Source organism: Ipomoea nil, unplaced genomic scaffold (assembly GCF_001879475.1).
Source record: "Ipomoea nil cultivar Tokyo-kokei standard unplaced genomic scaffold, Asagao_1.1 scaffold0302, whole genome shotgun sequence".
In the NCBI taxonomy this organism is placed as follows: Eukaryota; Viridiplantae; Streptophyta; class Magnoliopsida; order Solanales; family Convolvulaceae; genus Ipomoea; species Ipomoea nil.
Window position 1 is genome coordinate 332112 of NW_017616730.1, and position 12959 is coordinate 345070.

At 38.3% G+C, this 12959-nt stretch overlaps 2 protein-coding genes across 3 annotated transcripts; one reads left to right on the plus strand and one right to left on the minus strand.

The window, feature by feature from the left end:
- The first annotated feature begins 905 nt into the window (after positions 1 to 905).
- LOC109159885 lies at positions 906 to 3202 on the plus strand. The gene is made up of 3 exons (XM_019307997.1): positions 906 to 1143; positions 1246 to 1655; positions 1795 to 3202. The coding sequence occupies exons 1-3, from the start codon at positions 1078 to 1080 to the stop codon at positions 2966 to 2968; spliced, it is 1650 nt and encodes a 549-aa protein (XP_019163542.1). The 5' UTR covers positions 906 to 1077; the 3' UTR covers positions 2969 to 3202.
- A 3650-nt stretch (positions 3203 to 6852) lies between these two features.
- Positions 6853 to 12651, minus strand: LOC109159859 (BRCT domain-containing protein At4g02110). 2 transcript variants are annotated; one of them, XM_019307974.1, is made up of 11 exons: positions 12352 to 12651; positions 12172 to 12261; positions 11968 to 12072; positions 11677 to 11778; positions 11456 to 11540; positions 11035 to 11104; positions 10854 to 10898; positions 8082 to 10439; positions 7780 to 7996; positions 7133 to 7680; positions 6853 to 7091 (listed from the first exon to the last, which is right to left on the minus strand). In XM_019307974.1, the coding sequence occupies exons 1-10, from the start codon at positions 12454 to 12456 to the stop codon at positions 7150 to 7152; spliced, it is 3708 nt and encodes a 1235-aa protein (XP_019163519.1). In that variant the 5' UTR covers positions 12457 to 12651; the 3' UTR covers positions 6853 to 7091; positions 7133 to 7149. The 2 variants fall into 2 exon arrangements, with proteins under 2 accessions (XP_019163519.1, XP_019163515.1); XM_019307970.1 differs by having other exon boundaries at positions 6853 to 7680.
- Between the last annotated feature and the right edge of the window lie 308 nt (positions 12652 to 12959).

The window sequence follows — 12959 nt, forward strand, 5'->3', positions numbered from 1 at the left end:
GTAGGGGATGGAGTTAAGCTCCCACATTAATTAATTCTTTATTTTATGAAAATGTATACCGTGCTTATTGAAAATATTATCAATGTAAAATTCATTTTATAACTTTAATCGGTAAAGCATCACAGCACGCTAACAAAATCCGTATTTAGGAACTATCAAAGACCACTAATAAGAGAAATTTGTTGTAACTTAATACCGTTGTAGTACATTAAAGTCATCCAATTTGCACTTATATTCCTTTCATCCTTGTATGACGAATCGATCAAACTAATTTTACGTAAGGGAGCCTTTAATTTACTTTTTTCCTGTCGTCATATCCTTATCAACATTATTATTTACCTTTTAAAAAAAATTCAAAAAATTAGGGATTTGATTTGAAACTCAGAAGGTAGTATTACTATAGGATAACACTTAATATATATGGTATGTAGCACATATTTAGTTCAATTATTTTTAAGATTATCCAAACTTCCTTTTAAACTAATTTTTTTAGTAATTATGTTAGTGTATCTCATACTCTTACCAATATGTCTAATTTGAATTCCTCTTAAATTGTGTCTGCAAAGTTAAACTCTTACCAGATAACCCGTATGCCTCTTACAATAGTCAACTCTACCACCTTTCAGTTATATTATTAGATTACTTACCAACTTCAAATTATATATTAACTTTTAATAATAATAAGTGAAATGATAACCTAAAAGTTGGTATAGTAATATTCATGAAATCCAACAATAAAAACGTAAATTTTATTTATTCATATATTTTTGTAATATGAGGTGTAATTTACTTGGGTGTTATGGCATGCCAGCTATGAAATAAAATGAAGGATTGAGACTCTTATCACATCTAAGGTCAAAGCAGCTGGCACCTTTACATAATATATACTTTCCATTATTAGCTTATTACACCCTCTGGCCTCTTCCCTGTGCCTCTTATTTAGTCTTCTACCTCTCTGTTCTTCTCTCCCCATCACCCACAAACTGGGATCAAGTTTAAGAATGACTGTGGAGCTTTTAAGGATTAATTAATACTCGCGCAACATAGTCAGTCATTCAGTCAGAACTCGGAACAACGATGTCTGAATCTCCCTGTTTCGCCGGCGGTGAGAAGAAGCAGCATTGGTGGCTTACAAACAGGAAGGTAATGGAAGACAGAAGTTTTGGGTTGTTGATTAATTAACCACCGTGTTGTCGTGTTTTCTGTTTTTTTGAATCTTGATGAATAATAGATGGGTCTGTGCAGATTGCCGATAAATATGTGAAGGATGCGAAAGTTCTGATTGCAAGTCAAGACCCCGGCGCCATGGCTTCTGCTCTGAACGTTCTTGATGCCGCGCTGCTTCTCTCGCCTCGACTCGAGTTGGCCATGGAGTTAAAGGCGCGGACTTTGCTTTTTCTCCGGCGGTTTAAGGACGTCGCCGATATGTTGCAGGACTACATTCCCAGTCTTAAAGTAGCCCCGGATGAAGCGTCGCCGTGTTCGTCTTCTTCTGAATCGTCGGATGGCTCCTCCAGGCCGCTGTCTAGGGAGCGTGTGAAGCTTCTCTCCTCCGGGGATGACGAGCCCACTTTCAAGTGTTTCTCGGTCTCCGATTTGAAGAAGAAGGTCATGGCTGGGCTCTGCAAAAGCTGCGAAAAGGACGGTCTATGGAGGTGATTTTCCTTTTTTTTTTTTTTTTTTTTTTTTACTGCCATTCCATTTTGCAAAGATTTATTGAATCCGGATTGTATTTATTACTATTATTACTGTAATATTTCTCAGGCCATTGTGGTATCTGATTGATTTCTTCAGATATTTGGTATTAGGTCAAGCGTGTTGCCATTTGGGGCTAATGGAGGATGCAATGGCCCTTTTGCAGACCGGAAAACGCATTGCCACTGACGCCTCAAGGCGTCAGAGCATTTGTAGGTCCGACGATAGCTTTTCATTCGCCCGATTCCCCATCTCCGGCGTGGACAATAGCAATACCCAGCCCCCCAAAACAGAGTCAGAAAGCATTTCTCAAATGCTCAGCCACATCAAGATGCTCCTCCGCCGTAAAACCTCCGCAATCGCCGCCCTGGACGCCGGGCTTTACCTGGAAGCCATCCGCCACTTCTCCAAGATCGTCGACGGCCGCCGTGGAGCCCCTCAAGGCTTCCTGGCCGAGTGTTACTCGCTGAGAGCCTCCGCCTATCAATCCGCCGGCCGAATAGCCGACGCAATCGCAGATTGTAATCGAACCCTCGCATTAGAACCGTCTTGCATTGAAGCTCTCAGAACAAGAGCAGCTTTGTTCGAGGCTATCCGATGTTTGTCCGACAGCCTTCACGACCTCGAACACCTAAAACTCTTGTACAACACGATGCTACGCGACCGGATATTGCCCGGACCGCTTTGGAAACGTCAGAATGTGCCGTACCGGGAAATCCCCGGAAAACTCTGTTCTTTGGCCACGAAAATTCAAGAACTAAAGCATAGGGTTGCTTCTGGCGAAACTGGAAACGTGGATTATTATGCTTTAATGGGATTAAGGAGGGGTTGTTCAAAATCCGAATTGGAAAGATCCAATTTACTCCTTAATATCAGACACAAACCTGATAAATCCATGAGCTTCGTGGAAAGATGCGAGTTTGAAGACGATCAAGACATTGATTCTGTGAGGGACAGAGCAAAGATGACTGCTCTATTATTGTACAGATTGATTCAAAGAGCTTATACTAGCTTAACAAAGACCATCATTGAAGAAGATGTAGCCGCTGAGAAACAAAAGAAAAAGGCCGCCGCCGCAATGCAAGTAGAACCGGAGATGTCCGGGAACAGTACTATGATCGAGAACAAGGTTACAGCAGCCATCAAAGCATCACAACAATCGCCCGCGTTTCAAGGAGTTTTCTGTCGTGACCTGGCCGTTGTCGGGAGCTTGCTATCTCAGGCCGGGTTCAATCGCCCCATTCCTATGAAATACGAAGCATTGAGCTGCTGAATTCTGATCATCAATGGCGCCCAACAACCAGATCTCAACAAAACCGGCCGGACCAAAATGATTCAATCATTATTACAATTAATAATAATAATAATATTATTAAACAAAAAAGTGGTCTGATCTTTTTGTACAAAATGGTAAGAAAATAATCAAATATGTAGCTAGCTTATTAGCGGCCAAGAAAATTTTGTTACTCTGTTACCCAATATAATCGTCTGTTTATTTGTTCTATTTTCTAGTTACGAAAGTTGTCATTTTCTTGCACCTGACGCCATTAAAAAGAAGTAGCAGGCAATATAGTGTGTGGGCATCATATACATAATGTGATAGATGATGATGATGATGGGCACATTCACAAGACAAGTTATTTTATGTCAGCAGTGAGCAGTAAGGCTTATCCACCATCCACTGCACAACACTTGATTAAGCAACTTTGCCTGTGAACAAGCATGCATGTGATTCGGTATATGTTAAGGAAATTTCGGCTATGACCACTCACAAGAATTCTCATGTTTGCTATCAATATGAAAGAAATCCAATCTACCCCTAGCATAACCTAACATCTTGAAAGATACCATTGTTTAAGTCGGTAGATAAAGTATATCACTTATGTAACTACGTCTCTGAGTTAGTTTTTCTCGTCAAATTTTATAAATCTGACCTAAATTTGATTCAAATTCATCTTACAATGATATAGATATGAATGCCTATGTCAACAAAATATATCATTGTCTACATAAGCAACTCAGTTATTGTGGATAATGACACATGATTGATGTAATAAGTACCAAGCTAAGCACTAATCTTTTATTTAATGAACCATTGAATCATCGTGATTTATCATTTTCACTATTCGATGTGAATTCTGAGATGAAAGAATTTTGCTTTTTGGATAAAAAATATATATCACTATATTTTCAAGCAAGGCAAGTGTGAACAGGGCAATTTGGGTCATCACCCCAAGGGGTGAGACTACAAATATTCTCAAGGGGTTTTTGGCATTTACTGCTTTGAAATTTGAACAAATTTAACTTGGTTTGCGGTCAACTTTGGTTTTATCAATAATCTCCCATTTTTTCTTCTTCTTCTAGGTAAATTCTTTAGGTTTGTGGTCACTTTCGATCTGCTTCTGACCACCAATGCAAGTTGGACCAACCTACAAACCCTAATCTAGAATCTTTGAATAAAATAATAGGAAATTTCAAGCAATTAATCCTAGATTAATTAAGGAATAATACGTGCTACTAATCACCATATCCTGCTTTGATTGCCCCCTTCCAACTCAATATTCTCGAGAAAATTATGATCTTCTACCTAATAAGCATGAACTGTTGTGATCTCATTATCTATATATACCCTTAATTACATCCTTAATGTTTAATTAAACGTAATGGATGACACCCTTACCTTAAGGCATAATGATGATTAAAAAGGACAATAACATGGCCTTATAATTGCAAACCATATTTTGATGCGTGTCAGCAGTGTGCAAATATGGAGAGTGTCACGTGCACCCCATGAATAGTGAATAATATAGTACTGTGATCAGAAATTTTTACTGCGGGAATCAAGTTTATTAAAGATGAGTAGGAGGAGATCGAGGAAAAGTTAATTTGTACGGAGCAAATGTAAATGATACGAAATTAAAGTGAAAAAAAAAATGATTGAACCCTGCAGGCAGTGCAGGGTAAAAAATATCTGCTTCAACCCATCATTATGGTACAGTCATTCTTTTCGTGACTTTGCACCCAACACCTTTTTTACCATCTTTTTTTTTTTTTTTTTTTTTTACCTTTGCACAAAACATGTTTCTGCATTATATGTGCTTTTCAAGTATTCTTCTTCAACCGATAAGTAATCAGATTCTTTGTTATTATATATTTAACTTACCACCGTAAATAGTCATAAAGATGAAAGGTTGAGACCCTAACTCCCCTATCAACCACGATTATAGGGCAGCTCTACTGACCCATTATATTGCATGTCTCCTCATCCATTTCGGTCAGCAACAATGTAGTGTATTCAATCCCAGCTTGAGTTCTACTACATGTACTAAGTAATTTTTTTTTCATGTGAGTCCCAATACAAGTGTCTATATCAAGATTTTGTGTGAAAATATAATAAAAATTAGGAATAAAAGATAAGAATACACATAGCATTTTCCTCCCTACCTAGATCATCCTAACTTCACCATAAAATTATTTCCTGAACTTTTATTTTTACAAGAGTCCGTCGAGATTGTACATATAAAGTGAAGTAAGGTAGTTGGAAAGTACAACTACAAGTGTTTGGGTTAAGAGGATAACGAGTACATAAAATTGAGTTTTTATTTAAATGAACCATAGAAGTATATCTCAACTGATTAATTAATTTAAAATAAGTTTATAAAATTTATTTTGTTAACAGTTACCTTATTGTAAATATTAGTGTATCAGTATTTGGGAGCATATAAACTAGTTGAGATATATCTCGTAATTTATTTCTTCACTATTTTACATGATAAAAACTATATGGTGCTCTTAAGTTAGGGATTCAAAATGGTAAAAGAAATGGGGAGGGGGGTGGGGGGTGGCGTTAGTGGGAGAAAAGTGGAAAACATGTGAGAAGAATAAAGAAAGAAATAAGCTAAGGGAAGGGAAGGGTGCATGCATCGATCTTATAGAAACCCACAGAATGCAAGTAAGGTTTTCCTTTTTCTTTACAATTTGCGAAACTCAATGGGATGACTCTGACAAACTCTAACAATATTCTCTTTTAGCAGTTGCCTTCACCATTACAACATCATATCCCCACTTTCTTTCCCTTTTTTTAATCTATCCCTGCCAGCCCTATTTCATATATATATATATATGATCATATATCATTGGAAACCAAACCAGAACCTATTACTATTACTTTGAAAAGAATTTTTTATTTTCTTGGGGTGGAAGTAAAGGCTTTTTTTTTGAAGTTCTATTGAAGCAGAGTATCCCTCACTTTTTCTTTTCCCCTTAACTTTTCTAATGAATAGTAATATTTCCTACTTTGGATGGATCTTGTAATGGATAATGTGTGATTTTTCGCATGTATTTTATCTCAATTGATAATTAAACTACATATTTACTATTTATATTAAGAATATATATATAATATGTGATGAGCAGGAAGTTGTTATTGTTATGATATAGAAGCTAGATCGAATTGAAAAGATTTGAATTTGAAAATGTAAATGGAAGGAAATTGATAATAAAAGAAAATGGAGGGGGGTATTGGGGAATTAAGGAGTGATGTTTGAATGTTGGGAACATTGGAAAGAGGGCTAAGTCGTGGCCAGATACGATGATGTCAGGAGGAGCATGTGAGGAATTGGAATCCGCATGTGCTCTTTAGTTTTTTTCTTTTCTTTTTTCTCATCATCAGAAGGAGCTGGATTGCTTCATAATCCAACCAAATCTCTCTCATTTTTATTAATTTAAACATTCTTTTTCATTTCAAAATCCAAACCACTATTCAAAGTCAAGCAAACCATTCCATGTACACACTACCTTCCCTCTTGTCCTTTCATGTTTGACCTCCACTCATAACCCACACATTCCTACATTTCAACACTTAACACTTCAAATCTTTTAAATTAGATATCTCAACTTAGATTATGCTTCTGTACCAGTACATTTTACACACAAGAGTCTCAAAAATCAAACCTCCTGTCAAAATCAAGTATTTACCACTCACACCAAAAATTATAGTTAATTATGAATACACAACTTTTTTTTTTTACTTATAAACCACTATCACATTATTCAAGACAAATTAAGTACATGACTTAGCCCTTAAAAACTTTACAGACATCTACTTAACAATCCCACACCCAACAAGTACTAGACATGACCCCTTTATCGACTACGACCAAACTTTTAAGTAATCAATCAAACTAACTGAACTAAATTAATTAATCCCACAAGACAACACTTAATAACTCACACTAGAATGCTTAGCCCACTAGGCTTGATAACCCATGCAGGATGAACATTGAAGTGGAAAAGGAGATATCCAGCAGCTGAGTCGCCAGCCCAGAACGCAAGCTGTTGAGTCCACACCAAATCGCATTATTTCACTAGCGACGTCACCTACTATACTAATGGCTACAAGTTATTGATACATAATAATAATCAATAAAACAAAAAATGTACACCTAGTAAGAGTCAAACTTTGCAACGCTTCCTCTTTGGTTTTTTAGAGCCACTTTGGTTGGGTTTACATTCCGGGCAATGCCAGGCTTCGTTTGGTACATCTTCCAGCGGAGGATTGCAGCAGCCAATATGAATGCCAACACCACACCCGCATATCACCATTGCTTCTCTCGTCGCATCATCAGACCCACAAACTTTACACAATATGTTGTCACTGCTATTATCATCTCCAGATGGTGTCAGGTCTTCAACCTCTTCACAGCGTGTTACAAGTTTCTTTAAAGACTCCTCTGCCCAAGCATGGGTGCTGTACTGAACGTGCTTGTCCAGGGAGTAACCAGGCTTGCAAACATACTCTACCAAGTAATCAGCTGAAACGCAGGGTATTTTGTGTTCCAGAAACTCTTGAACCCACGCATCATTGCGTGGGATTCCGGTAGCCACAATGGCAAAGTCGATATCTGACTTGAGGACACGAGTGTAGGACGGAGAAGTTGCCAATATAGTGCCATCCCCAGCCTTGACAACACGCTTCAAAGTATCCTAATTCATGGAAAACAGATATATTCAGCATATACACATATTTAGCAGAAACTTTCTGGCATACAAAATGAAGCAGAGGGTGAAATAATGAATACATACCAATGATGGCACAAGTAACTCTCCATATACTATAATCCGCATTCCGTAGAATGCACCATGACCAGTTCTCTGCCTTAGGAGCCGCCATTTCCTTGGGGCTTCTAAGCTGATAGCTAAATCTTCAGTCAATCCCTTTCCGTGCCATTCGTATGGTTCCTCTTCCAATAATTTTCCTGCCTCATTGCAAGCAGTTAGATAATCCACCTTCAGGATCCACCTGCAAGGAATGATGAAATAAGACGATAATATCTTAATAGATTTAAGACTACTAGTGCGTGTTGTCACTGTCAATAAGGTGATACCTTCCAGATGCTGCAGCAGCAAAAAACTTTTCAGTCCTGCGAATAGGATCTGGAGCAACAAAATGTGTTGCTTGATATGACCACTGGTGAGAGTCTCTGCAAGATTTCCCCCTCAAACGTTTAATGACCTGCTGGAACTCCTTCCTCTGTAGCCTATGCCCGGAAAATATAAAACACCTAGCCACAGCTTCCACTTGGAGATTAGACTTGCAAGGCTTTTTACATGATCCCAGGGTCATTTTTCCAACTCCCTCTTCCTCAGGGCTTGCATTTAGACCACCTCCGGTAGCTTTTGCATTGCTCACTATTTCATTAGACTTACAAGGCTTTTTATGAGCCATATTTTCAACTCCTTGCCTCTCATCATTCAAGTTTTGCTGCTCTCTGCTAACAGCTGGTATGTTCTCCTTTTCCACTTCCATGTAACTGTTTTCTTTATTTGTATCAGCAAGGTTTACTCCTGCAGGTGTACTAGATGCCGGTCTTTTTTGCTTCCCCACTCCCTTCTTACTTTTTCCATTTATGACTCTCTTTCTTTCAGCACCTTTTCTAGACTCTGTAGATTTCTTAGCAATTGGACTGGCTTTCTTACTAGTACTCAAGGGGGATGTTTTATCTTTTTTCAATTTTACCTCTGTAGCATTCTTCACAGAATCAGTCTGATCAACCATTGTTTTCAGAGCACCATGCCCTGCAGGATGGTTACCAGTATCTGAGTTGTTTTCAGTGATTTGTTCATCTGTCTTGTGGACATTAATTTCCTCTTCCACAAAATTATCTACTGAATGTTGCAATTCAATGTCATTGGATTTGTCTCTATGGACCGCCACATTGAACTCGTCCTCTTTGTCATCTGGAGCTTCGGTCTCATCAAACAGGGGTTCAGTTTGTTCAGCTTCAGATTCTAAAGATCTACTTTTACCAGTCTCTTTGCTACTATCTGCATTATCCATTGCAGGAACATCAACCTTCTCAGAGTTTAATTTTTCATTGCTTTTCATCTCTTCCTCACCAGTTGAATTGACTGTAGTTTTGTTTAGGTAAATAGAACCCTTCTGATTTCTAGCACGCCCTTTACCACTAGTTTGCTTTGAGTTTTCTGTCTTCTTGGAAAGATATCTCTTCCTAAGCATTTTAGACTGCGGGTTGGACTTTCCTCCTTTGGGCAATTCCATGTCAGCTAAATCATCAAATTTTTCAATCTCCATTCTGCTTCCAGGTGATTTTACCTTGATGCCTTGCAGCTCATTTTCTTGCACTTCAACATCAGCACAGCCATCTTTAGAGCTGCCTGGGGAAATAGCTTTACAGCGTGTATTGTGGCTGCTCAGGCAGGTCCTTAACCCCATAGTTTCAGTCAAACCAGTCTCAAGTGCTTCCTTACTGCATTGTTGTAAAGTAGAATCAGGAGTTGCAATTTTGCAGATGTTAACAGGAGAACTATTTGTAGGATCTAAAGCGTTCTTTGCATCAGGACAACAGCCATTATCCCTTGAAGGATGATTACTTGTCTCATGTGCACCATCTCCACTAGGAACAGCCGGTAACACTTCAGTTCCACTTACAATCAAGGCACTATCTCCCCCGGTTCCTTGTGTATGAGTAATCTTTTGCATTTTCGAGCTACTAGATGGAGTGGTCATGATCCTCTTCTCTGGTAATATAGAACTTTGCACATTTCCACAAGATGATGCAACAACCTTATGAGCATCTGCACTGGCAGTATTTAATCCATCTTGTTCAATATTTAATGATGTAAGGCTTTGACCATCATTATGTTTTCCAGCACTGACACTGGGAGGACTTCCTCTGTTGCTTTTCACTTCAGTAACAGGACTGAATTTCCTTAAGCTCTTTCGCGAGTAACTTTTAGGACAAGATTTTGACGCCTCAGGAGGCGATTGCTTGGTAGTAGTGCCAGATGCCAAGACATTATCATTTAATAGAAAGCCAGCAGGTTTCTCACCAAAAGTTGTAATTTCACGAGTGTCTATCATCTCAGGATGCCTATTCTGAATTTGTTCAAAACCAGAGATAGGACTAAGTTTTGATCCCTTTCCAGCTGATAACAATGGTTTAATGCTGCTCTTCTGATCTGATAGCACTTTAGATGCACTTAAATTTAGGTCTCTAGAGAGGTCCTGCTTTAATGAGGATTGCAAAGGAGATTTTGTATTTTGTGGAGAGGTAGCAATATTTGAAGTGGTCAAATTTTGAATTTCCTGCTTCAAAAGGGATTGATGAGAACTTTTTGAATTCTGTGGTGTGGTCACAAGTTTTCTCTCTCCTGCAGGAACGTCTTCCCGTTCTTCTTCAGAATCCTTAGCCTCAGCTTCCATCATCTCCAACTCATATCCACTATGAAGAGCAGCAAAAAGTTGAATATGTCAGCATGTGATTCACTAGCCTTTCATAGAGAAGATAGATCCTATTGAGGTCCAAACAACATAGAGGCCATAATCTCTACAAAATGTCAAGCCCAAATTTCTTTCTTACAAGAAGGGACAATGACAAGAAAGCTGTGTTAGCTCATTTATCTGCCCTACTCAATTTCAAGCATGAGCACAAAAACATACAAATAATATTGCAGGATAACAAGCATTCAAGTGTTTTGTCGCAAAAGTTTTTACTTTTGGCAAAATTCCCAAATTGCAGATACATGCTTCGATATGCAAACATTAGGACCAGCAAGAGATGATCCTTTATTCCTATAAACAGTATCTTTGAAATCCTAAGTCAAATTTTAAAGGAAAATGAAAATTTACATCTCACCTCTGATCATAGCGAGTTTCTGGAAGTAGACTCCAAGACTTTAAACTGCAAAACGAAGTGAAAGACATAGGATGTAAGCTTAGAATTTGGCAAATTTTTATTTTGCATCAAATCTAACAGCTGTTCATAAATCAGCATGCACAGGCAGATTTCTGGAAAAGAGAGAGAGACAGAGACGCACCAATCCTCCAACCACCGATGATTGACAATCTTTATCCGCGACATTCTCTTAGCAAGCTCATATTTCTCCCCTATTAAATGGAATTTGATTCAAAAGATACCTCATGGTGAATTGGTGAGATGATAGTAAATATTCAGGAGGGAAAAAAAAGTAAAGCAAGGACCATCACATAGCTGAAATACTATTGGAGCATGAAATGATGAAAAGTGGAAAGGAAAACGGGAAGTAATTTTTCATAGTTTGATGGGTAAAAAGTTGGGCATGTCATAGCTTGCATTCTTTGTAGGTGTAATGATGGTTTGCCAAGAATTGGGTACTTAAACATAAGCAATCTTTTGTTTTCAAACACCAGCTAACACTTCAGATGATTTGATATTAATCCCACACATTGATGGGAATAATTAGAGAGAGGAAAGCTTACCCTCAAACTTGTAGCATATAAGATGAGTAACCTTGTTTGCTACCAATGGCTTTGAAAAATTTGCACCCATCAACCCTACCATTGTCTGCAAACAAGAAGCAATCAAAGAGTGAGATCACAAAAACAGATCATTAAGACACTATTTTATTATCTTCATCACAATAAACACATGTATAGGAAGTGTTATTTTGTCAAATATTGACGAGGAAGCATGCACAAACCATAATATCATCTCTGTCTTGACGAAGATATCCAGTCAGGCAAATAAGCAGCGACTTGGCACCTGGAATGCCATTCAAATCCTTCAAAGGTCTATACATAACCTGTCATCAACAACAGTACCTTTCAGTTGAAATGCCCTTCAGACAGTAAAGATGTGCAAGAATTGACACAATATGATAGCAATCTACTGCTAATTTAGAACATTAAGCCAACAATGTTTAGCACTCAGCATCATTTACTCGAACATAAAAGCCTTTTGTAATCACACTGATATTGCCATAAAAACTTACAGAAGCCGGATCAACAATCATTCCCACTTCAGAGCTATGATCAACCCACAAGCTATTCACCACCGTTTTCCCGTCCCTTCGAGCAGAAACACACATGGGATCATCCTTTTCCCCACACCACAAAATACCAATTTCAATAATCAGAGTATAGAATAATTCACACCAAGAATCAGCATTAGGCTAACCAATTCAAAATACACTCACATAGACAATCTTGTCAACAATAACATGAGTGCAATCTGGACAATACCGACTGACATCCACTCCACCCCCATCCAATAGCTTCGACCGAACCTGACAACATTCAAAAAAAGAGATAAAAATCGAGATCTTTAGCAACAAAGCCAGGAAATATGAAGTGGGATATTACGAAGGAACTCAAACCTGTTCTTTCTTAACGGGGTCGAAGCCGAATAGAACGAAACGAACGCCTGTAAAAGCTTTGGAGGGGTCGTCGTGCATTATATCCTGTTTGCTACTCTCAGCCATCTGATTCTCACTATCAGTGGCAAATACTAATAGTGAAAGATAAAGAGAAAATTGAGAAAGAAGATACACCGAAAAAGCTGAAACCAAGCAACGCAAATAATTGATTGAAAAAAGACAGAAAATTGGAGCAAAAAAAAGGTCAAAAGCTGGCGCTAATTGGAGGAGTTTCTCAGACTGCTGCAAAACTTCTGGAGGAAGCCGGAGAGAAGAGAGGGGCAAATCCGAAATTAACAAAATAAATGAGGGAAAAATGGAGGGATTTTTCGTGGTTTTTTCGTTTTGATTTTTGTGCGTACTGCGTAGTGGCGGGAGAATTATTTTTTGGATACACGTGTCCAGAATCCAGACTCCACACTTGGACCCTTTGTGGTCGGTCCTATTGGGCCCTCAAATAAAAATGCCGGAACGAGGCCCAATATGATTGTATGGGCAAATTATGTTGTGGACCCGGGTCTAAAATCGTCTCGTTTTGTTTCAAAACAATGCCGTCTGAATTTTTTTTA

Bases quoted from the DNA above. Each gene is read 5' to 3' on its own strand.
- LOC109159859 (XM_019307974.1), bottom strand. From the start codon at position 12,456: ATGGCTGAGAGTAGCAAACAGGATATAATGCACGACGACCCCTCCAAA. The intron at 12,262-12,351 runs GTTTGAGTTCCT...GAATGTTGTCAG, and splicing joins ACCCCGTTAAGAAAGAACAG to GTTCGGTCGAAGCTATTGGA. The intron at 11,105-11,455 runs GTAAGCTTTCCT...TCCATTTAATAG, and splicing joins TATATGCTACAAGTTTGAGG to GGGAGAAATATGAGCTTGCT.
- LOC109159885 (XM_019307997.1), top strand. From the start codon at position 1,078: ATGTCTGAATCTCCCTGTTTCGCCGGCGGTGAGAAGAAGCAGCATTGG. The intron at 1,144-1,245 runs GTAATGGAAGAC...GGGTCTGTGCAG, and splicing joins GGTGGCTTACAAACAGGAAG to ATTGCCGATAAATATGTGAA. The intron at 1,656-1,794 runs GTGATTTTCCTT...TGATTTCTTCAG, and splicing joins GAAAAGGACGGTCTATGGAG to ATATTTGGTATTAGGTCAAG.